This window comes from Ambystoma mexicanum, chromosome 6q (genome assembly GCF_040938575.1).
Source record: "Ambystoma mexicanum isolate Mex_15411 chromosome 6q, UKY_AmexF1_1, whole genome shotgun sequence".
NCBI classification, from domain to species: domain Eukaryota; kingdom Metazoa; phylum Chordata; class Amphibia; order Caudata; family Ambystomatidae; genus Ambystoma; species Ambystoma mexicanum.
This window is the reverse complement of record NC_090937.1, coordinates 62,501,755-62,527,215: the sequence shown is the minus strand read 5'-3', so window position 1 is coordinate 62,527,215 and position 25,461 is coordinate 62,501,755. Positions and strand designations below refer to the sequence as shown.

At 46.3% G+C, this 25,461-nt stretch overlaps 1 protein-coding gene across 1 annotated transcript in view; it reads left to right on the top strand.

Moving 5' to 3' along the window:
* The window catches only part of FBXO10 (F-box protein 10), a 794,278-nt gene that overhangs the window by 707,770 nt on the left and 61,047 nt on the right, over positions 1-25,461 (top strand). The window contains exon 8 of the mRNA XM_069630484.1: positions 10,891-11,166. Within this exon, the coding sequence (XP_069486585.1) occupies positions 10,891-11,166 (276 nt within the window). The remainder of the gene's footprint in view (positions 1-10,890; positions 11,167-25,461) is intronic.

Genomic DNA, 25,461 nt, shown 5'->3' with positions numbered 1-25,461 from the left:
CTACACGAGGGAACAACCCGTTGCAATCATTCCATCTACAAGTGGCACTAACAATCTGACAATTCACCCTCTTCAGGTCTATGATCAAGCAAAGTTTCCTCCCTGGCTTGGGGACCCGGAAGGCGATGGCATAAGAACCCAGACCCCTCTCACTGCGAGGGACTGGCGTCACCACCCTTTTCTTAGAAGATCGTCCATAGCCTGCTGCATGGCTGATCGCTTCATCAAACTGAGGTAGTGGTTTCCTGACAACTGTTGATGGCACAGAGGGTAAGCTGAACTCTAGGCGGCAGCCCCACCCCACAGTCCAGTTTGCTCAAGGGTCCCTGGAGAGATGAGTCCAAACCTTCCAGAACCTCTGAAGACGAATCCACACCAGATCAGCATCAGGACTTCAGTGGCTTGCGGCCATCTGATGGGCGCTGCACTTACGAACCCATCAGGCAGCTCACAGCCAGGCCTTTGAGTAGCGTATCAAGGCATCCCAGGTTTAAACTTGTCACAATGTTGCGAGGCATGCTTCAGATCAAGCTTCTTTCCCAACTTCCCTGCATGCTTATCCGCCCCTAACACTTTGTGCATCTCATTCACCAATGAGTCCCCAAAGAAAGTATGCCCCTTGGAGGGAATATTCAGGGTGACGGCCATCTGATGTGAGTCCGTCTTCCAGTCTCGAAGATGTAAATGCTGGTGACTTGAAACAGTTGAACCCATTGTCATGGCCGCAGCCTTGGCCCCATTGTACTCCAGGTCCGACACAAATTCCAGCTGCGAACGGACCATCTGGATGTGGGGATTAGTGTTGGATTCTTCCTGCAAGTCCTTTGAGACAGTCCTCAGACCATCAACCGGCATCTCAGCAGTATAAGAAGAATGCGTGGCAGAGCGCAATGACAAGTGCCCCCCAGCATATGCCTTCCACAAGGACACCTTCCTATCTATCCCATCCTTAATGGCCTCCTCCTGGGCAATGGAAGAGCGATCCACCGGGATAGGGAGAATGTCATCGACCCGCACCATCTGAGGCAGGAGCTTCTCTTCACCCTGAAGAGGGTACCGCTTAGCCAGGAAATCCAAAACCGCAATCTGGTCGGCTCCTTCCAGGCATCCAAGATCTCATCCTTAATTTGAGTCTGGAGCGGGAGCCCAGTTTTCAGAGTCTTCTTAAACTGCAGAGTAGGGATTCAAGAAACAAATTGGATCCCTGCAGGGAAGAATTTGGATTCCCTCCAGGGTATTGCCATTTAGACCAAGAGTAGCAAGAAACATCTATCCCAGGGACACCCCTCAGTAATTTACAGGGACCAGAGACACCTGGTAGACCTAAAGGTAGTGGACCAGGTTTTAACGCTATGGTGATAGAGGGTGAAAACTGAGTTATACCATCTGTTATATCCCCATCTCCTACCTTAGATCAGAAGTTAGGTTTCTCTTGTGGAGAATATGGTCATCCGTCGAGGCCTTGCCCCTTGAATAGGATTGATTTCCCCACGACACCCTTGTTAAAAGAACCGAGACAGGATGGGCAAAGACGGGAAGTGAAAGCCGAACCATTTTATGAGTATCCTCTATGCCCAACGTAGTGAAATCCGCTCAGACTGAGAAGAGAACCTAGAGAGACATCGCCCTAAGTGAGGAAAAATAAAAATGGAGAAAACACCATGTGTTGCTATACACCAGAGGCAAAACCACCCATAGAATTCCTGCTATCCCAGGAGGGAATGCTATCTGGGCCCAATTAGGGAGTGGGAGCAAGGAGTGTGCCGTAAGAACAGAATTACTTTCCAGGGTTGGAAGAGGATGGGGAAATGGAGAGAAAGCTGTGTTCATAGCCCCATTGAGAAACACCCACAAAGACAAATCCCCATGACCATCTTGGGAAAAGAATTAGGTCTTCTAGTGACAGTGATCCCCCGTCTACCGGCCCAATTAGTTATAGGAAGTGGCATTCCCCAGTTTGCCCAATGGGTCTCACACGTGGCGGAAAAAAAAACCCTAGTATGAGAACGGATCTCAATGCTAAAACTCTTATTCAAATCAAGGAGGGGAAGCCTTGGGGGGGGGAAGCCAGAGAGTTGAAGGAAGGGTATGTGATAAATCTGATAATGTCATCACTCGTTTCCCAGAGGTAGCCTCTCCTCATGCGTCATGGGAACGACATCAGCGACCTGATCCTGAAAGTGGTGATACAAAGGAGGATCACATGAGGGTAGGTGACCCTCAGAGATGGACAGACATCATAAGATGAAAAATGGTCTCCCCTCCCCCCTTCCCTTCTAGGGATACCCCTCCATTCCCGATGCTTTTATGGCATATTGTGATAGTTTCCTACAATGTCCTGAAAAAGCTGCTGACAGAACTTGTGAACATTTTAAACCTAGTAAAGCAGCATGTACTCAGACGAGGAAGTGGACTGCCATGAGGGAGATTTTGAACCATTATGTGCAGTCTAGTGTTGTGAAGAATGTGATTTGTGCAAGACATCTCCCAACCTGGAAGCAGGAGTTTAAATCACCCGCAGCTGAGAAGCGAAAGGAACTTCTTTTCCCAAGTGCCAACTTGGAAAACAATGGAAAATGCAGGTTGTAGTGCAGAGCGGACGGTGTCCCAATCCGGGAGGAAAACCTGAAGGCAGCCGAGTGGTGGCTGCGAGAAGAACAGCTGCCATAAGCACTCCTGGCCAGTAGAGCAGACCAGAAAGCAGAGGGGACAGAGAGCTGGGGCCGGAGAGCACTGCCGGCGAGGAGATAATACAAGAAGCCAGCTACAGACCAGCTGCATAGGGAAGCAGTGACAGTTCATTGTTTGTTCTGGAAAGAAACTTGGGGAGGGAATCATTCCCCCAGGAACTGTGAATATTATTTTAGAATCCTTTTTGGAGTTATCTTTTGTTGAACTTGAACATTTGCGCATGTTCAAAGTCAGAGACAACATCCATAACACTTTAGAGGTCGTTTTTAGAATGAGAGGGCTAGGATAGGATTTCGGATACAGGACATTTTGCCTTGGACATCTTGACACCTGACAGACCCTTAGTTTTGGTTGAGGTAGGGAAGTTCCTCTTAGAATAGGGATAGTGAGGCATTTTTCCAACCCTTTTATTATTTAATAAAAGTTTATAGCAATAATTTTGAGTCCTTTGTGTCCGTGTCTCATTCCTGGTTTCTCACACAACCTAATATGTTAGAACTAAGGTACCAGAGAACACAACTTGGTTTCCATATAGTTTGAATACAAGTGCTGTAACAAAGAAGATGCCCAGGAGTATGAAGCTCACTCCAGACAATCAGAGTGAACGGTCTAGTCACTTGCAGTGCTTTATTGGTCAAAGATAACACGAAATAGCAGAGGAAAAGCAACATGTAGAGGGCCATCCACTGAGAAGGAAACCAAATATATATACTTGGCAGGGGAGTAAACCAAGCTATTGTGATACTGTACTGCGAGTGAGTCTGGGACCCACACCTATATGAGCACCAGAGAATAAGGTGGTCTGGGACCCTGAAAGCAGAAAAGACAAACAAGAAAAGAAGATCTTCTTGGCAGGAGAGTACACCAAGCTGATATACCATTGCGAGTCTAGGACTCGCACCCGTATGAAGGTCTCAGAATAAGGTAAAACACATGCAAGGGGTCTGGGACCCCAGCAGTTGTAAAAGGAAGATAATAAAAGAGGCTGTCTGTCGTTATCCCTGGGGCTATGTTTGGTAGAAGAGTGAACCAGACCTAAACCCTCTGTGAACGAAGAAGTAGTGTTACCAGGAAAGCTGGGAACTTTCATTGTGCAACATTTGGGAAAGACGTTGAAAATCCATGGGAATGGAGCCAAACCCTGGTCATTGGAATATAAAAATGTAGAACATGTCTTTTGTTAGTTGACAATCTGAGACATTGGGAACTTTCTGTTGGCAAGAACTGTTATCAACTCTTTAGTTGTAGTTATAACATCCTTGCACATTACTGTATAGGTGGGTCCTGTCATGATTCCAGCCCCTCATGTCCCCAGCCCTCCAAGATGTCAGGCTGGAGCCAGGCCATGATCACCTACATTGCCCTCAAGGGCCTCTCCATCCCTCCAAAGACCCACTTGGAGTCCAACTTGGCGCTTGCGGCACCAGACTCACTCAATCCCGTAGAATAACATTGGGGATTGGACTTGTAGTGCATTGATGGGGACAAGATGGATGCTCCCACATATTTCAGTTCCCAGAACTGCATGTGCAGTCTAGTCCTTTGGGTGTGGTTCTGCCCAGAGGCACCTGGGATACCCAGAGACTATTTAAGCCACACCCAGGCTGAGAAACATGCTTTGCGTTCTGTGTTCTGATCGGTCTCCAGTAGGCCTGCATCTTTCCTCTGCGCTCAGCTCCTGCAAGAACAAGAACACTGTTAGGAACAGCCTTACCTTGCGGCGCTTCTGCCCATCAGTTATTGCTCCTTCTGTTCTGCGGGCATCTTCGGCGGTGTCATTCCCATCCCGGCACGCCGCTTCCTAATTAAAAGGCATTAGTAAGCATTCTGCAAATCTTCGCTTATTTTTAAATACTGTACGAGCTTCAAACGCTTACCTGAATCCCAGCCGCTCTGGGGGTACTCTGTCTCCGGAACTTCTTATCCATCTGCAAGAGGGAAAAGAAACTCCAGGTTAGCGTGGAAGCATCTTGAGGCGCCGCATACCACGCTTACCCACCGCATTTGTTCTTCATAACCGGCATCCACGCTGAAAACGTCGCGGCACCTAAAAGACACAGAAAAAGAACTCAGTTCAATGCAAATACGAAAGGGGTGCATCGCGCTCTCACTCACCTTCAGCGCTACTCATCTCAGCAGCACGCCACCATCCCCGGACGCCGGCCATCATCTAAGGAAGGAAAGGAACAAAGTTAGAGAACTGTTCAAAAGACTCATTATACTAACCTGTCGGACTCTTGCCAGTGAAGTAACTAGGCAGCAACGAGCCCGCATCAATCAACACACCGCTGTGCTGAAGGCAGGACGGAGAGCACACTATCCAAGAAAACAAGGCCCAGTCTCCAGTCGAATAGCCTCCAGGGAAGGGTTCAAGGTCGTAAGAGGTCAGAACAGGTTGAGTGACGTCCCCCGTGGATACCAGTTGAGCGTTACAGAACGCAAAGCCTCACATCAAAATCCACCTGGGCGTCATGGAAACTTCAGAAACCGACCAGCTAGCCCACATGTTGGGGCAGCTACGTTCCGAAGTACATGCAGCCAGGCAGGAGACCAACACCCTGAGGAGAGAGCTGATAGCCAAAGAACGCACTGATGATTTAAGCCGGCAACTTCTCCAGTCACAAGCAGGACATGCACCATTGCCGGGAAGCGTGCCCTCGATGGCAGCGCCATCAACCAATCCCGTTCAGATAACCCTTCCTGGGGCAGTTCCCTTGGCCCCGCCCGAACGATTTATGGGGGATCCCAAGAGGTTTGCAACATTCATGAACCAGTGCCACCTGCACTTCCTTTGTAGGCCAGGGGCCTTTCCGAATGACCAATCAAGGGTCGCTTTTGTGCTATCCTACTTGAGTGGTAGTGCCGCGGACTGGTCTGTACCCTTTGTGGCCCAAGACGATCCTTTGCTGCATGACTTCAGGGGCTTTCAGCAGGAGATGGAAAAGCTGTTCGCCCATAGTACTCATGGGCAGGTATTAGACAACGAACTTCTGTCCCTACGCCAAGGGAATCAACGCCTATTAACATACATAGCCACGTTCAATAGACTCATAGTTGAAGCAGAATGGCCAGTGGAGAAGAGAACCACGTTATTTAATCAGGGGATGCGGGGGGAGCTCAAGGATGTTCTTGCACAAGTAGTGAACCCCCGAAAGACTGCTCAGAATTCATTGACCTTGTTGTTAAACTGTATCATAGGTTGCGGGACCGAAGAGCAGATCGAACCAGACCGGACCCTCACCCTATGTATGTGCGTTCAAAGGACAATACTGCCCGAACAACGGAAGGTTCAGGAGAACCAATGCAAATCGGGGGGTCAGATCCCCCTTGACTAAAGCGGAAAGGGATAAAAGGAGACAGCAGCAGTTATGTCTGTACTGCGGAAGGTCAGGTCATTTCCTTAAAGAGTGCCCTGTGAAGCCACCGAGGAGGATGGTAGGGGCCACGGACAAGGAAGATACCATCAAGGAATCTGAAAACTCCCCAGCCCGGCAAGTGTAGGGGTCCACTTGTCGAGCGAAGAAAGTGAACTACAGACCTCCCATTTTGCACTATCTGTGGTCTTGATCAGTCACCAACAACTATCTCGGATGCACGCAGTAAGAGCGTACATAGACAGTGGAGCAGTTGGGAATTACATCGACCAGGATCTTGCGGCAAAGATGGGGCTTCCATTACGCCCTAAATCAACCACTGACACTGTTACCACAGTCGACGGCACAGAAATAGCTTCTGGTCCAGTATCCCAATGCACTGCAGCTTCAACCATTCTCTGCCAGGATGGACATCCAGAATCTATCGTTTTCGACCTCATTAAGGCACCACAGTTCCGGTTGATTTTGGGAATGCCATGGTTGGTACCTAACAATCCTTGAATCGATTGGCGAGCAAAAGAATTGGCCTTTCCCGAGGCTTGCGCCCACACATGTTATCGCCAAGAGAAACAACCAATAGACACCAGAACCTCCATGCTTGCGACTGTGGCAATCAGCACCCTACCAAGTGAATACCATGACTTTCAAGATGTCTTTCAGAAAGAACAGGCTAATACCCTGCCACTGCATAGACCATACGATTGCCAAATCGACCTGATACCCGGCGCACAAATCCCTTGTGGGCGAATTTACGCACTCACAGAACCAGAAAACCAGCACCTGAAGGCCTATCTTGACCAATACCTGGCCAACGGGTTCATCCGTCCCTCGAAGTCTCCAGCAGCCAGTCCTCTATTCTTCGTACCGAAAAAGGAGGGGGACTTGAGAACGTGCATCGACTATTGCGCACTGAACCAGATTACCGTAAAAAATTGCTACCCCCTGCCACTGATCCCTGAATTGCTTGATCAAGTCAAAGATGCCAAAATCTACACAAAACTAGACCTGAGGGGGGCATATCACCTTGTTCGCATAAAACAGAGGGACAAATGGAAAACCGCTTTTCGCACCAAATACGGCTTGTACGAATATCAAGTTATGCCATTTGGCCTTTGCAACGCGCCTGCTGCATTTCAATACTTCATGAACGATGTCCTACGGGAATTGATTGATGTCTGTGCTCTAGTGTACATCGACGATATCGTAGCATATTCCGCATCAAAGCAGGACCACGTTAAACATGTCCGATCCGTATTGGAGAAACTCCGTCAACACCATCTCTACGCCAAGCTCGAAAAATGCTCATTCCACGTCCCCGAGGTGGAATTCCTGGGCTTTATTCTCAGCCCGAATGGAATCCGAATGGATGTAGACAAGGTAGATGCTATCCCGAACTGGCCATGCCCAAATTCATTCAAGAGGGTTCAAAGTATGCTGGGTTTTGCAAACTTCTACTGCCGGTTCATCCCAGGATTTTCGCAAATCGTGCATCCCATCACGTCATTACTAAGGAAAAGCAACAAAAAGTTCCAGTGGACGACAGAAGCCGAGGAGGCTTTCCAGGAACTCAAAGCAAGATTTACATCTGCCCCAATCTTACGCCACCCTCGCCCTGATCTCCCATACCTGGTGGAAACGGACGCCTCAAGCATGGCTATGGGAGCCGTCCTCTCACAAAAGGACCCCGAAACGGGCCAGTTACACCCGGTTGTCTTCTGGTCGTGCAAATTTACACCCCCTGAACTCAATTACGCTATCACAGACAAAGAACTCCTGGCCATTAAGTCAGCCTTTAAGGCATGGCGGCACTACCTCTTGGGCACCAGACACACAATCACCGTAATAACTGACCACCGGAACCTCCAGTACCTAAAAACGGCAAAGGCCCAATCCTCGCGACAACTATGTTGGGCTCTTTTTTTGCTGAATATGACTACGTGATTACATTTCGGCCAGGGGTGAAAAACGAGAAGGCCGATGCCCTTTCCCGTATGCGGGTGGAAGAGCAAGGGTATCGGACCCCTGCCCCAATAGCAATCATCCCGAGTGACAAGCTCCTAGGAATCACAGCAACCATAACTCAAAGAATTACATGAAGAAATCCAAAACCTGATGAGTCCGGAGCAATTACAAGCGTGGAGTGCACAAGGAGAACATTACATGATAAAAGATCAGTTGCCCTACTTCAGGAATCATTTATTCTTACGAAACCAAGAACTACGAGAACAAGTCATGTCCGGTTATCATGATTCCTTGATCGAGACCCACCCCGGAATCGCTAAAACCCTAGCCAAGGTAAAACTAAATTATTGGTGGCCCTTGTGGCATAAAGGCCTTATCCAATTCATCCTACCTTCTGGAGTGTGTGCTCAAAACAAGTCATCCAAGCAGAAACCGGCTGGGCTATTACAACCATTGGAAATCCCACCAGCACCCTGACACACGTTGTCTAGAAGTTAGAAGTTGGAGAACTGTTCAAAAGACTCAATATACTTACCTGTCGGACTATTGCCAGTGAAGTAACTAGGCAGCAACAAGCCTGCATCAATCAACATGCCCCTGCGCTGAAGGCAGGACAGAGAGCACACTATCCAAGAAAACAAGGCCAAGTCTCCAGTCGAATAGCCTCCTGGGAAGGGTTTAAGGTTGTAAGAGGTCAGAACAGGCTCAGTGATGTCCCTGTGGATACCAGGTGAGTGTTACAGGTCCTTTTACATCCCATCAAGCTTTATGGCATCTGTGAACTCCTACTCTGAGACAGGAACAAAGCAACAGACTCCCAGATGGTTTTTCACAGCAGTCTTTTATTAGCTGATGTTACAAGACACTTCTGGAAAAGCACAGTCATTCTGCCTTCACCTGCTTATATAAGCTCATTTGAATGATGCAATACCCGCATGCAAATTACTACCTTGTCAGAGCATATATCTCAGTCCTTTTAGCCAGAGAAAAGCCCTCCCTATATTTTTATTGGGTGGATTATCTGTTACTCACCAAGCCCACATGAGCTCATAGTTGGAAAACAATTGCTATCTGACACATATACTGATAGGCTATTTTAAACCCTAGCTGAACACTATTACACATTCTTCATCTTTTGCCAAGAACAATTATTATCACACCACTTGTCAATTCCTACTACTCTTCGACGTTCTGCCATGTTTAGTCAGTGTCTCATGCCATGGAAATACAAATAAGTTCATTTATTTGATGCCAAGTAATGCAGTCAAATCGGTCTTCAAAAAGTACATCATGCCCTTCTCATTATGAATCTTGTCTGGTTTTCCTGCCAAGGGCCAAATGTAATCTTCCAGACATAATTATCTCACAGCGGGATTCTGTCAAAGATCATTCCTTTATCAGCATGAGTCACAACTTCCACACCTGCCCTTAAGACACCATTTTATGTTTGAGCATCCATTTTGAAATATATCCCAGTCAGCCACTGTGCTACCATACCAGGACTCATCATTCACTTATTTAAGCATTTTTCACTTTCTATCTCTTTTTCATAATATTATTTTACATATTCATGATGTGTGTAATACCTGAAGCACTCTTCATTCACGTCCTGGGTCATTCTAACCCAAATATGCGCCGCATGCACTTTTTTACCTAAAAATAGTGGCACTATAATTTTGATTTCTGCAATACTGGAACCATTGATCTGCCTATCATGTTATCTGTACTCAGTTGAGGGGGGGGGGGTTGTCCGTCTCCCCTATACATTAGATTTAAATTATTCATGTTAGGGTCAGCAGCATGTTTTTCGGCATGACAGTGACCGACTATTTGACATCTGACATTTTCTTTGGATTTCTTTGAGGCAGAGAAACCCCTCTTAGGTTTAGGGACAGCAACATAATTTTCCAACTCTTGTACGGATTAAGAAAGGTTTATAACCAAAACTGTCACCTTTGTGTCCGATCGTTACTTCTGCACCCTTACAGTTTTCAGAAAAGGCTTCAGAGGAAAAAGTAAAGGCCTTTGAATAGACCCTTTGTTCGTAATGCCTTAATCATAGTTAAGGAAGGTTCTTATAGTGCCAGATGTCTTTTGCGTCTCAAGGGATGAGAGATGTACCCATTGCCTAACTCGAACATAATCAGCAACATGTCTTATTGTTACTATTAGGGTATTTACTGAGCAAGGACGTAGCTTCAGGAAGCAACCGAGCAATTTACAATCATGCAAGGAGGATCATGGAGGGAAGCAGAGAAACAAGGGAGGGAGGAGATAACGGGAGGGGAAAGGGGTCAGTTTGGTAGCAAGGGATGTACAAGCAATCAGGGGATGAAACGGTGGGAGCTGATCGCCCAGTCTGAGGTAGGGTGTGGAGTGGAGGCTGTTTGGACATAGGTGTTGGGGAGAAGCCATTCCTTGGAAAGGAAGGCCTTGAAGAGTTCCTTCTGGAACCATAGACGCAAGGCGGTAAAAGTCTGATATTGACAGGGATGAGGTTCCAGAGTTGTGCGACGTAGATGAAGGCCTGTTTTCTTGTATTTCCTTCCTGCATTGACAGTTCAAGTCTGCATATGCTCTTACTCCTGGGTGATCTCAGGCCTCCGGATATGCTAAGTTTGTCAGTGAGGTATCTTGTGAACTTCAGGGTGACCGCTTTGTAGATAATGCAACAGAATTTGAAGATGATGCAGTCTAAGTGGTTTTTATTGTGATGCAAGCCAGTATGTGCTGTGGCAAATATTTCATAGATAATAAATGTAGACCTTTTATGTAAAACCTAGATCACATTTTGTCAATTGTATGATGGAACCTAAAATGTGATAAGCGTAAATCATCATTCATTTTCTGTTTACTGTCCTAGGCAACAAAGGCTGTGGTGTATGGATAATGTCGTCCAGCCTTCCACATATCACCAGCAACCAAATTGGTCACAATAGCATCTACGGGGTGGCTGTTTTTTGTCGCAAGGACGATGGAAATGACTACCTTGCAAACCAGGGTGGCAATGAAAACTTCAACGATGAGGGGGAAGCAGCCAATTGGGAAAATGAGTTGGACAGCGACGACGACCGTTTTTCCTCCCGGCGGCCGATCAACGTGGCCCTCATAGAATCAAACAGTATAAACCACAATGGAGGTGAGTTGGGATCTTCATAAAGATGCTTTGAATTACCTGTATGAATCAATGACATAAAGTTTATTCCAAGCGCCTGAATTCCTGGCAACACAAGGTTTGTGGGGTTGGCCACAAATTTATAAGAACATGGTGTAAAGAAGATTTGACAGAATTCATAGTTAAAGCTATAAATCTAAAATCCTCTATGGAAAAATATTTCCTCCTGATGTGTTTCAGTACATACTGATGCATCTACAGATGTTCTTTTATGGAACGTATATACTATGCCCATAACGACTGTAGTCGTCTTATGGCGCCTGATCCTTGTCCAAGCGGGGCAATATTGTGACCTTGCCAGGGTGTTGCCAGACCTTAGTCTGTTGATACTAAAGAGGAGGAGCAGGGTGGGATGGAGATAAGAAAGGGTTTGGGAGTGGGGGAGTGGGGAGGCGGCGTTAGCCAGCAGACTAACAATACAGAAGGGCAAAGATGGTTTCAATGGGGTGACGGGGGTAATATGTTGTGGAGGTAGGAATGCCTGTTTCTTTAATGTGATTAGTTACTGGAAAGCATGAGGGAAAGTGTTGGGAAAGTAAAGCTCAGAAATCCTTTACTGTGATGGCAATATCTAGACCAGGTGATGCATAATTCTAAGTAATGAGTGTGTGGTTGCGTGGTGACATTAGATGGGTACAAGCGGGCTCTTGTAGTGTGGAGGCTTTCACCAGAATAGCTTGTAATAAACACTCCCTAGTATGTCAGGGGAGTGAACTGGTTTTGCCAAGCCAGCTGACAGATGTGTCGGCGCCAAGAGTTGGACATGTATAAATGAATGTGTTGGGAAACATGAGGTAAGAAGAAAGGGAGGGGGAAGAGGAGAAACAATCAAACTGAGTCCAAAAGTAGTACCTCAACTTTGAGCTTGGTATAATTCATCATAACTTAAGGGAGCTGCTCTATAAGTATAGGACAGCATTTTCCCTGTGTGCATTATTTTTTCTTTGAAACCACTGTGTAATCCAATTAATGCTCTGACCACCCCTTTTTAAGCCAGCAGACTGACTGCTGTAGGACCTGAAAAATCTACTGAGATTCATAAGGAATCTAGTTTTTGTTGGTCCCTCGCCCCCTCGCCCGGTTCATCCACTATACTCAGTAATGCCTGAACTTTGTGTCTTGACTTTTTGCTTACTCTAAGCTCATGTCTTCTCAGCTGGACCTTCCATAGATGAAATAGCTTTAGAAGATGGAGAGACAAAGTCAATCACTGAGAAGACAGTGGACTTTATTCTGAGCCTTCTGAAATTGCTGTCAAGGCGTGTGTCCATAAAGGATGCAGTGGCAGCCTCGGCAAGCATTATCAGCAGCTGCATACATGCTGGCTCTCCTTCTAGACACTTTGAAGATCTTTCCTTGACTGTACCTTTATCGGTGCCATGCCTGTGAAAAGCACACCCTTTGGTGCTTCCCGGTAGCGGCATGTTGATCAACCTCTAACAAAATCCTATTCAATTTATCCCAATTATTTCTGATTTTTCCCTTTCCCTCTTGACATAAAATGTTATGTTGCAGCCCTTTAATCTCTGTAGTACGGGGTTGTAGGAAGCCTCAAGTGTTAAAGAGCACCAGATGAATATGTCTCCTAACCCCTTAGCACCAAAGGAAGGGGGGGGTTCATTCAGGCCGTACAAAAACAGGGGGGGCTCTTCTTCCCCCAGCCGAGTCCCTTTGCAAACGATCTGCTAGAACCTACAACCTCGGGAACTGTACCAAACTTGGGGAATAATGTTATAACAGCGAGTGCCTCTAGTACCCTATAGTGAAAAATGTTCTTTCAGCAAACCTTAATTATACTCTAACGGCCGCAACAATGAAGGCCATAATTGGGAATTATTTTCCACCTACCCAAGAAGAAACTCTACCTGATCTCCCCACCCCCGCATCCAGAAGATGAGGTGTTGAGTACCGCTCATCTACCTCCCCAGACGGGGATTCAGATTGCTGAAAATCAGCGACCTGAAATAGAGGTGGTGGGAGAGGCACCCATTAATGCCCACTGACTCTTCCTATGAACTTAACAGCATATCAGCCATCTGGGAAGAAGCAGAAGGAGCCAGAGTTTCAATCCTGTTAAGACGGATTTCTGAACTCTGTCCTGGTGGCGCAGAAGTTCAGAAGGCCAACCTAATTACTTGGAACAGGGTAACCTCTGGACGAGCCAGACCAATCAAGGTAGCGATCGCGGCGGTCAAGACTAGGTCTCAAGAGGGGTGAGGGTGACTGAAAGCCCGCAATGAGCACACAAATCAAGAGCGCTTACAAACTACTCCAAACAGTTGTTATATCAAAAATATATACACATTTATTTTAAGGCCTTTAAAACAACGACCGTAGCGAGAAAATCACAATATCACAATATTAAGCCAACACATACTATACCAATACAATATATATACAAATACGACAGTCGCAAGCGTTATCTGCACGAAATGTGTAGTCCACCTGAAAGGGAAAGAAAACAGGCAGTGCAATAATGCTTTAGACTCAGTTCGCCTTCAGAGGCACCTAACTAGATGGAAGTCCGAGCCCTGCGAAGAGTGGAGCCTTGTGCTCAAAGTACCTGCACACGCTGGTGCCAACGGGCAAAAGGAGAAGCTCTTCGGAGGAAGTCAGGCAGTTCGGGTTAGTGCACAACAGAAGAAGAACAGGTTCCGCGACTCAAGCGCAGCCTCCACAGTGAGCAGAAGCAGAGCGCGAGTACGGACAAAAGGGTGCTGTTTTTACACAGCGGGGAAAAGCAATGGGCTACTGCAGGAGGGTGACCAGATCCTAGCTAAACTACTCACCGGTCCCCGATGCAAGCAGACCCAGGCTTCTCCACGTTAGTTTCAGCAGCTGGCAGGTTCAGAAGAGCCGGGAATGCCTCGTCGTCGTGTAGAGAAAAAAGACGTCCCAATCGAAGAAACCTGCACAGTTTTGTCACCACAGCAGGGCAACGGATCGGCCGTGTGTATCTGAGCCAAATGTACACTACTCACTTCAGACTTGGGAACGCCAAGTGTACTAAGCGTGTGAGAGTGACAAGGACTCGAAATACAACACAACCTGGCGGCGGTTACAGAGCAAGACTCCCTTGTAAGCTGGTCAGTCAACTGGATGGCCCAGAGACGCTTCCGAAGGCTTACTGGCAGGAGATGATGAAGTCGCCGAGAATAGCTGTTCCTGCTATTCCAAAGGTCGAAGCACCAGTACAGGCCTTCTGGTTCGATCAAAGGAGGAAAGGGTTTCACAGGACGACAGCAGTGCAAAGGAGGAGTGCTTCAGCGGGTCACCAGCGATTCCTCGGTCCAGCCTCTTGGTTGCAGGATACTTGGCTCCTGTATTCCTTCGTTCGTGAGAACTCAGGAGATCGACATGGTAGTGGTGTTTCCAGCCCCCTCTTATCCACGGTTCCCTTCGTGCCAAAACGGAGGGGAGCCAATGGGAGATCCGCTCATCAACACACACACCATTCGTGGACCAATCACGGACCACGGTGGTCCCAGGCATTCACACCACCCTAGACTCTCTGGCACCCAGGATGTGTATTGGGACCAGACATCCCAGCCCACACCCTGGAGGCACACAAAAGACATGTAGAAGCCCGCGAAAGCATCCGTGTTTCGCGGGAAAGTACATGCCCAAATAAGGAAGGCCCCGGGTCAGCTCAACCTGGGGAAGGTGAAGGGAGCAAGACGGTCAGCGGACAGGAAAAAGGAGCCTCGTGGTCTGGCCATTTTGGGAGCCAGGCCACCATTTTGGGTTAAGCGCAGAAAACGCGCTTAGAACGCCAAAAGGAGCTCAAAATACACAAAACGATCGCTGCCACCATTCCAGTCCCTGAATGACTTGCACCGATCAAATACAATCCTAAACGAGTATCTAGGGCCTGTAGAAGGCTAGAGACCCAAGAGAGCTGTAACTTAGCTTACAGTGCCCTCTTGTGTCATGTTGCACTAAAGCCGCAACATGATAAAAGAAACTACGGGAAACAGCGTTCCCCGGTACTGACTGTCTTAAGGGCATGTCAGTTTCCCCATAAGAAAAGGAGCGAAAGCCCAGAGGAGTGCGGCAGAAGGCTGCACTTCTCTGACAAAGTCAAGAACAAGGTGAAAAACAACAGCAAAAAGTTTAGGGGTTGCCACATGGAAGGAAAATTACCTACAATTACGAAATCTTTCCTAACAAATCCCTCTGGCTTCCTCGAATCATAATGATGCACCGGAAAAGCAGAACCTGTCGGCTGTAGAAAAAGATCAGGGCCTGGGATCTACATCAATAGTGGCCCTTAATTTTTTGTTGAGCTCGTTGGTTAGGAGTTTTTAAAATCTTAAACTGGAAGTTCAACAACATACTGGGATTTTGTTGGCAGTCACAAAATAACTTGAATTGACCGATACATCGATGGTGGCGTTAAGAACGGCTATCAACGATTATATGGGGGAAACTGCTAGTGTTGTGACTTCAATAACGGAGACACAAGCAGGGAAAATGGACCTATTACCGATTCAGTATGCTGCTTTAAAAGAGATGACAACCAAATTGAATATAAAAATGGACGAATATGCAAAGGTGGGGGTACAGAATGGCTGTATAAAGTGTACGCAGCCCATCCTACCAGTTATTTCAGAGGGTGAAGTGAATGATACCCCTCTATCTTTATCAGTAGTGAATTAATTCATTCGGCTAGCTCAACTAGCAGAGGGGAAGGTGATACCATCTGTTGTAGAGGAGGAAGCTATCATGGAATAAATCCTGGATGTGAACTATGATGAGCCCAAGAGGGGCAAAAAACCAAACGGGAAAACAAGGAAACAGAGGAAAAGACAATCTACGGGAGCTAAACGCTCATCAAAGAGGGAGGCCCAGAACCAAATGAAGCAAATAAATAAAAAGAACATCACCCAGAATGATGGCCCAAAAAGTAAGAAAGGGGCCAATGTAGAGGCTTCAAAGAAAGAAAGTATGAAAGGATCGGGTCCAGGGAGGTGGGGGGGGACTAAAAACCTTGGTGGATGATACGACACGAAATACAGAAGATAAAGGAAGTAGTCCACAAGCTTTTAAGGCTACAGTTGGTAGCCAAACTGAACCAGTTATTCCCCCAAGGAAGATTTCTCCAATCTTTTTGAAAATAAACTGAAGAGTAATTTGCCAGAGAAGAAAATTGCCCCTATTTTCTTGAAGACCTTCCAACCGGGAAAGCCCCCTCGGATCCCTGTTCAGAGCTCAGGAGACAGGGAGAGTCCAGCAAACCCACCTATTGAGCTCCTAGATAATCAGTTTCGATTAGGTCTTCTAGCAAAGGAGGGGTCAATTAAGGCTAATAATAACCAAAATAAAAGGGCGGAAGGGCGAAATGAAAATGACTCTGTCGGACGAGCAATGGCAAGGATGGTGGCCCATAACCCGTTAAGATGCAATCAGTTTCTTCAAGATCCGCATGCAGGTCTTACCATTTTTCTTCTTAATGAATATGAAGGTTCTGCAAAGAGCGTTCCCTTGAATTATTCGAGGGTACTAAGGGAAATGAGTACCATCCCAGACTTAAAATTCTTTTCTACCACGGACATACAACTGAGCTTCCCTCTCCAGCTGGAGACAAATATGGCAGAGCTCCGTATGCCCTCAAAACTGGCTTTTGAAACTATTCTAGGAGCAAAGGAAGATTGGGCAACAAGAGGCTTCCAGATATCAACTATGCTCCCAGAGGTAGAAAAACAGGAGCCCTCGAAAATAACGAAGGAAATAACCTCTGGACGACAATTGAACTGCGTTAAACCATTTATACCACTCCCAGCTATGTGGGAATGGGTTCCCGAAATTATATCTCAAATCTTCCTTAAGTTAGGAATACGGGAGCAGAAGCTCTGGTCATGGATGATGTAAGATGTCTGTCATGGAATTCAAGAGGCTTAAACTCTTTCACTGATCATGCTAGAAAATCTTATATTTTGCATAATTTTCATATGGTTCTATTTCAAGAAACTTTGGCATCGGATGCTTTGTGTGTAGATGGTTTTCCACTTTCCAGCAGATGGCTTCAAGAGGATTAAAAGGGCGCCCAAGTGGTGGCCTACTTACTCTGTGTAGTAATTTGACTTTTGGTGCTTCTATCTTGTTATCTAATGAGGTTAAAGGTATATTGGCGTTCAGGGTTATCAGAAGAGGGGCCGATCCGGGGGTCAAGTTGTATTGTAATCAACCTATATTGTAATCCTGCCTCTGCCCCTCTGATTGATTTCCTAGGCTGTCTATCTGATCTCCTAGTGGAGTTATCTGCTCGATTCCCAGACGATGAGTTAATTATAATGGGTGAGCTCAACTCCCAATGTCTAAAGACAATAAGGAACATGCCATAGAAAAAAGATATAAATGATAGTGGTCATGCTTGGCATAGTTTTATGTCAGATCAGGAGTTGAGGATGCTGAATGGTAATATCCAGGGTGACATTCCCAGCAGTCACACCTGGCAGAGAGACTATGCAATATCGATGATCGATTATGTTTTCACTTCTAGACAACTGTTTGATAATTGTAGAGAATGTAAAATAACAGAAGGAAATATAGACGGTCATCTTATGTTGGAGGCCACATTTGCGTTTGGTCATAGTATACAGCCTCTTCATTATGCGGAGGAGTGGACTCCGAACTCTGCGGGTAATCGCCTGAGGAGGTTTGAGAGAGGTTGTATTCTTATTAACTATTGAGAAATACTCCACACAGCAACAACTGGGAAAATATTGTGAGCCTTCTCGTTTCAGTGATTTCCTATGGGACTTAAATCCCCCACTATTAGGCTCCAGGGTCTCTGGGAGGCAAAATAAATATCACTTTGACTCTATAGTTCATGAAAGGAAAAAACTAAAACGGCATCAAGGGCACTAATAAAGAAAACTATACGAGACCCCATAACTCTTGTAAGAGGATTCAATTCAACACTACAGCTAAGTCAATGCCTAGTCTGGGATACTGAATGGAAACCCTTATTGATATATCTTTATGTCCAGTTCATGCGTTCTGGATGACTACCCCTATATAACACCCCTCTCTTAGAATCCCCTTGACCCCACTGAGCCAAGAAGTAGGTTTGTTTTGCAAATTTAAAAGATTTATTTGAAAAAAATTAAACAATGTATAGATATATCACACTTTGATAATAAATTAATAATTGGATATCACACTTAATCTGACATGATAAAGATTAACAACGGAGAATCTGGCACTAGCACACTTGTGAATAGGAACAGAAGAAGAAGGTGGTAGAGAATGCTTTATCTAAGTTCAGATGGATGTAATGTTGAATGAAAATGCAATACAGAAAATACTCAATATGATTTCAACAAAACAATGTAATCACTTTTCTCTGGCAATCTCCTCCCCCCTTTATGCAATGCAAGGAAATGGAAGGAAAGCACACAGTTCTCAGAAATGCAATCAAATGTAATTCAGTTCACCCCAGCAGCTTAGACTACAGAAGTTTACACACAGGCCCAAAATGCTTTGATATGTGCTGGCAATGAAGTGAGAAATATGCTAAAATGATTTTAATTCCCTCTTGAGGTTCAGGGTGAGTGGTATCAAGTTAATATTAGTCCAGGCTCACTTTAGCAAGGATCTAGGAGTAACTAGCAGGTTAAACAAATTTTTGGCAACTGAAAGCAAGAAAACTGCTGTTTTCACACGTTGAGAAATTTGCAAATCGCGGCAAATTCGCGAGTGCGTTTTTCGCGATTGCGGCAAAAGTATAGGGACTAGCACTATCGTTTTGGGGTCCTAGGACAGCCTAGGATCTCAGCTTCCAGATGAAAGTTACTGCAAGTCTCTAGGACAAACGGTCACGGAGATATGAGCGATTAAATAAAGGTCGTTTTTCGGATTTGGAATGTTAAAGTTCAAAAAGACAAGTGACAGCTAGCAACTAGAAAAGGACAAGTGACAGTTAGGAGGCAGTTCTACTTAGATTAAAATAGATTGAATTATATTATTTTAACTAAGAGATTGGTTCTGCACAGTCTTGCTAGGTACTCACACTATATTCTTGAATTAGATGGGCCTCGCCACAAATCTGGTCAGGTTTTAGACTGGACTCTGGTCTGGTCTCTGCACTTCACAGTGATCTGGGTCAGCTCTCTCTGGTTCTGCTAACAGCGGTCTGGTCTGGGTCTGCTCTCTCTCTGGATTCTGGAGATTGATGGATTTAAAGTCTGGATCTCTGGATGTGGTATGGTCCGGCAGAGCGCGTTGCAGCAAAGGGAATTGAATGTCCCTATCTGTCCTGTCTGGGTGTGTGTGCAGCATCACTAGACCCTACCCCTCTCCACTCGTCATTGGCCACTTCATCCTCTTCCACTTGATTGGGGGAATGAAATGAAGTGTCATCATGATGAGGTCTGTTTATGATACAGAGAACCCACCCCTGTCAAATTACACACAATCTATATTTTGACCCAAAAGACATATTTCATAGCTACACAGTGGTTTGAAATTACATGCACCCATCATGCATCACAGGAGGTATACCCTGTCCAAATCTGCTCTTCCTGGGAGCTTGCATTCAGAAATGGCGACATTTGCACTTTTTAACTGGTTTCGCAATATCGGACATTAACCCAAATTTACACACATGTGCGCAAGGAGTATGGACATTAGTTGATGAAGTGTCAGATTTTTCACATGCACACATTTTGAGTAATATCCTCTTTTCCGCTAAAACCCCCCTGAACATACCACCGGTTCCTAACACGTCTTAAAATGTGGGCAGAAAAATCACAAGAATTATGGTATCATTTATAAAATTTTCACATGTCCGCTCTATGAATGATCCATCTTTTTAGAGTTATGTTCTGGCCCCAAAGGGGTGTGGTTTCCCCCCAGCACAAGGTTGAATTTCTGGTTTTTCCAGTTCTGCCAAGCCAGCTTGCTCTCACAGGCAGTGCCCCTCCCCTTTCCTTCCAGGAGGAAGCTCCATTTACGACTCCCGCCAATAAAACATTTGCCTGAGTCAGGAGAGGGCTTTGTTCCACTCCCTGTAGCTGCTCCACCCCTAATCTAATCAGAGAGGTGACAACTCCTTTTGGCCAGGGGAAGAGTGGCTGAGCAGGTTTTCAACTCCTGTGGGGGTAGATGTCAGGCAGAATTCAGTTTCTCAAGCCAGGTTTCAGATAAAATGTCACTTTTTGTTCCCCAGTTTTCTGCATTCAAATAAAACTAAACATTTTTACATATGCAGCTAGAATGCTGATTCTAAGTTTAAAACTATGACATTTAAACAATTGAAACCTATGTGACACTCAAAAGTAGGTCACTCAGTCAATTTAAACATTTAGATTTTTAGTGTCTTTCAGTCCACATTTACTTAACTGCTGAAATCCACAGCTCAGCCAGTCTTGTTATAAACATTGTTTTGGGCTCTTCATCTTCCCAGATTTAGTATGCACACATACTTCATTCTGCCAGATGTCCGCTGGTGTTCAGTGAGATTTTTGGATGTGTTGCAATGTTTGAAAATAGGCATTTTGAGCTGGCATTCAGAGAAACAAAAGGTGATTTTTAAAGTGCTTTCTAGCGAACAGGCACTGCTGTTCTTCTCTTTGGCACCCCATTTCACTCATGGCTCTTCTGACCCAGCACACCCGCACCTGGGGTGGCAAGTCAGGCGACCATTTTGGTGTGCGCACAAGCTGCGCGGTTTTCGTGGATTCTGGCGCACATGTGGGCTTTTTCGGCCATCTTGGATTTCCTAAGCCCTCAGCACCAAATGTTGTAGCATGATAGCTCAAACGTGGGTCAGGACACCCAACACATCCCCCCACATGACTGCCCTTTGAATTTGAGTCGATGGGGAGTCGGGTGCACAAGGGTTTTGACCCACGCACCGGTCTGTCCGCATAATCTTCTTCCAATTCTGCAAATGGCACAGTTCAGCATCTTTTCCTCCATCCGGTATTGATCGATCGGTTCTCCTCGCCGGTCCTGATGGGAATATTGGGCGGTACGCTGGGCCCCTTGCGTCTCTGCTCCCGGTCTCCGGATCGTCCTCCTTGGCCCGTCTCCAGGTTTTCTTTCTCCTAGTACGACAAAGGAAGAGCGGCAATACCTATTCATAGACATTTTTCCACCACTGTTGAGATAGTGGGGCAGCATATGCATTTCATCATAACGAAACATTACATTCTTATTTTGAAAAAAAACAGTATAACTAAGAGACAGTTTCATGCAAATCACAATATTTTAGAGACTAGATGTGGTATGTTTTATGGTTGGAACTGAATTAGTCTGAGACAGTACCCGCTAGGATTCCAGAGGATTCCTCCAGTTGTTGCAGAGTGTGCCTGGGATGGCAACACTTCAACTGGTTAATGTGGACCCACTTGTCTTCCCCCTCTGCCAAACCGCCTTTGGGGATGCGGATCTTGTAGGCCACAGGGGAGATCTTGTCGATGATCTCAAAGGGTCCCTTCCATGTAGGCAAGAATTTTCGCTGTTTTGCCTGGTTTCTTTGGAAGTTGTATAGATAGACCCGGTCCCCCACCTGATATTCCTTCCTGGAAGTCTTCAGGTCATAGTGGGTCTTCATGCTATCAGCCGATCTTTCTAGATTCCGCTGAGCGTAAGCAAAAGCATGTTGGAGGTGTTTCCTTAAATTCTCCACATACTCATGAGTTGTGGAGGCATTTATCAGTGTCTGCTCTTGGGTCCTATAGAGCAAATGCTGCGGAAGCACCATCTTGCGCTCCGTCATTAACTCAAATGGTGACATTTTGGTTGCAGATGAAGGGGTAGATCTGATGGCCATTAGGACCAGAGGTAATTGGATATCCCAACTTGGCCCAGAATCTGCCACAAATTTTTTTAAGATGCTCACAATTGTCCGGTTATATCTCTCTACTGCCCCAGAAGAAGCTGGCCGGTAAGCAATATGTAGCTTTCTCTTGACCCCCAGTATCTCCCACATCTTTGTCATTACTTCACTGGTGAAGTGGCTACCCCTGTCTGACTCAATCCTTTGAGGTAGACCAAAACGGGAAAAGATGTGGTTAATCATCAAGGCAGCTGCCGTTTCTGCCTTGCAGTTTGGGGCTGGGAGACATTCCACCCACTTGGTAAACAAGCATGTCACAGTCAACATGTACTTATTCCCCCTAGCAGAGCGAATCACAGGGCCTACAAAGTCGATTTGTAAATCTGACCATGGCAGTGTCATCCCCCTCTTTTGGAGAGGCGCACGGTGCGTGAGGGATGATGGCTGAAATTGTGCACACAAAAGACACCCCTTCAAGTATTGGTCGAGGTCCTGCCCCATGTGTGGCCAGTATGCAACCTCTCTTAAGATTTCCAATGTTGTGTGAAACCCCCTATGACCGGCGGTGGCCGCATCATGGGCGTGACTTAACATCAGGCTTCGGAATGAGGTAGGAACCACCCACTGATCGTGGCCAGCTTTGGATTTCCTTACCAGCAAACCGTCTTGTATTCGGAACATTTTTGGACATTTCATAAACACTCTTAGGTCCTCTTTTCCAATGTAATCGGTATCCGTCAGGGGAAAGTTCTCAGGGTCCTCAATGTGCTGGCAAAATTTACCAATTATTCGATCCCCCTTCTGAGCGGTAATCAAATCAGCATCAGGGGTCTCCTTACTCCATTGTGCAATTGAAAGGTCGTTGTGAGCATTTGTCTGGGACCTAGTGATAGCAGTGACCTGGATTTCCCCCAACAGGGACTCAATCTCAATTAGATCCCCTTGGATGGCCCCGGTTTTGGCCAGCTGATCAGCTAAGTCATTTCCAGTTTTGTCTGGTCCCTCTACTTTGGAATGACACTTGATCTTTTTCCAATAGATGGTCATCTCATTCGAGGTGACCAGATCATCAATGTTTTGGATCAACTTCCCATGTTTCAAGGGTTTGTTGTTAGCACATAACATGCCTCTGGTTTTCCAATTAACCAGGTGCTCCACGAACCCGTTCCGTACATAATCCGAATCTGTGATTATGACCAGTTCGTGGAGTTGATGCTGGACAGCAGTGAGGATGGCCTGATGCACCGCCATCAATTCTGCCACCTGACTACTTCGGGGACCAATTTTGTATCCAGCGGAGGGTTCTGGGAACTCCTTCACCCATGCATTCCCTACGCCGGCCACCAGTTCTTTCCCCCCGTCGTTGTCAACATGGTAAGAGCATCCATCCACATATACAGTGGGCATTCCCTCACACTTGTCTTCTTCAAAGACTTTGTGGGGGGAATTAAGGTATGCCTCCGTGTTGTCCTTGATTTTTAGACTTTCGTCCTCGATACAGTTTTCTCTGGCACAATCATGCAAGTCAGCCAGACCTTGCGCGAGGGGACTCTTCTTGTTTTGGCCATATCTGACCTCCACAGGAAAGCCTTGCATTGACAGAATCCAGGAAGTAATTCGGGAATTACTCACATTTCCGGCCCGGATTCTATCACTTTGGAGATATTGCAGAGGCTGGTGTGGAGTCTCCACTATGATGTGTTCCCCCTGGATAAACGGGCGGTAATTCTTCAATGCCCACACCGTTGCCAGGAGTGCCTTCTCACAATCGTTGAATTTTTCCTCCACAGAGGATAAAGATTTGCTCGCATAGGAGATTACTTTATTGACCTTGTCATGCTTTTGGTATAATACTGCCGTCAAGCACGTATTAGAGAACCCCGTCTCCAGGAAGAACTCCTTGTTTCTGACAGGGTAAGCTAGGCAAGGCGCTTGTGAGAGGCTTCTTTTGAGTTGTTTTACTGCCTCGGCTTGTTCCGGACCCCATTCCCACTTGACCCCCCCCCCTTCAAGAGATGAATCAGGGGTCTGGTGATCTCTGCGTAGCCCTCAATGAACTTTCTGCTGTAATTAGTCAGTCCAAGGAGGCTCCTCAGTTCCCGCAGAGTTGTGGGGTCTTTCAATTTTTGGAGGGCTTCCACTTTCTTTTCCTGGGGACAGAGACCCTGAGGAGTAATCTCATGCCCCAAGAAATTAACACGGGTTCTACACCACTGTGCTTTCTGAAAGGAAAGTTTTGCTCCGGCGGCCCTCAACTGGGTCAGAACATGACGGATCTCCGCTATGTGTTCCTCCACAGATGAACTTTTGATGAGGACATCATCTACATAAGCCAGGTTACCCCTCGCACCCAGGTCGGGCATGGCCTTATGTAGGAAAATGTTGAACTCATTACCGGAGTTAAGGTATCCGAAGGGAGTCCGGGTCCATGTGTACTGCTGGCCCCCAAAGGTAAAAGCCAGCTTGTATTGGTCCTCCCTACTGACAGGCACAGTCCAGTATCCATTGGTCAGGTCTATTGCAGTGAATACCTGTGACCCCTGGATCTGGGCCAGCCCTTGGTCAATGTAGGGAAGAGGCCATCGGGAAGTATGGACCCGTTTGTTGAGCTCCCTGAGGTCGGCGCAGAGTCTCCACTGGCCGTTTGGCTTCAATATTCCCAGCACCGGATTATTGAAGGTGCTGTGGACTGGACGGATTATTCCCCGGGACTCAAGGTTCTTAATTATTTCAGTAAGGGACTCCATTGATGCGAGAGGCAAACGATATTGCTTCACAAACACTGGAGTCATGCCAGGGTCCGTGGAGATTGTTGTTGTGTGGATGTCAGTGCGGCCACAGTCAAATGAGTCTACCGCAAAGAGATCTTGGAAATCCAAGAAAACTTGTTTCAACTTTTGCTTTTGTTCCAGAGTCACACAGGCATCAGCTAGGTTGACTCTCTCTTCCACCATCTGCCTGAAGCCTGGAAAGACTTCTGGTTTGGCTATTTCAGCGGCCTCCTCCAGCTGGGTGGAGAAGTCCCTGGTCAGAGTGCTGATTTGGACTGGAGGCTTCAGGTGGGAAAGGCAGCCCTCATGGACCTGGAAAATCACCTCATCCCTCCTGAAGTCACAAGTCACATCTTCCTTACCATACGGGCAAGAAGTGTACACCAGGAAGTTCCCCCCATGCCGGGTAAAAATCCTGTCTGGTGTTGTATTGTCATCACTGTCACTGTCAAAGCAGTCCTTGGGGATTGGCCCTAACAGTTCATTACCTAAATCTATGGAAAAATGTCGATCATCAACCGCCATTCTAATAATGGTGCCTGCGGCTAGAGTAATACTCTTTAAATCGCTGTTATCCACCTCTATTGGAATGGTGTCATGTTCTATGTTGACTAATGGCGTTGGGTTTACCCCCAACCCTTGCTGTTGGAGAGAAGCATTTAGATGTATGTAAGCATCAGGGTTTTTCAAATGTTGTCCTCT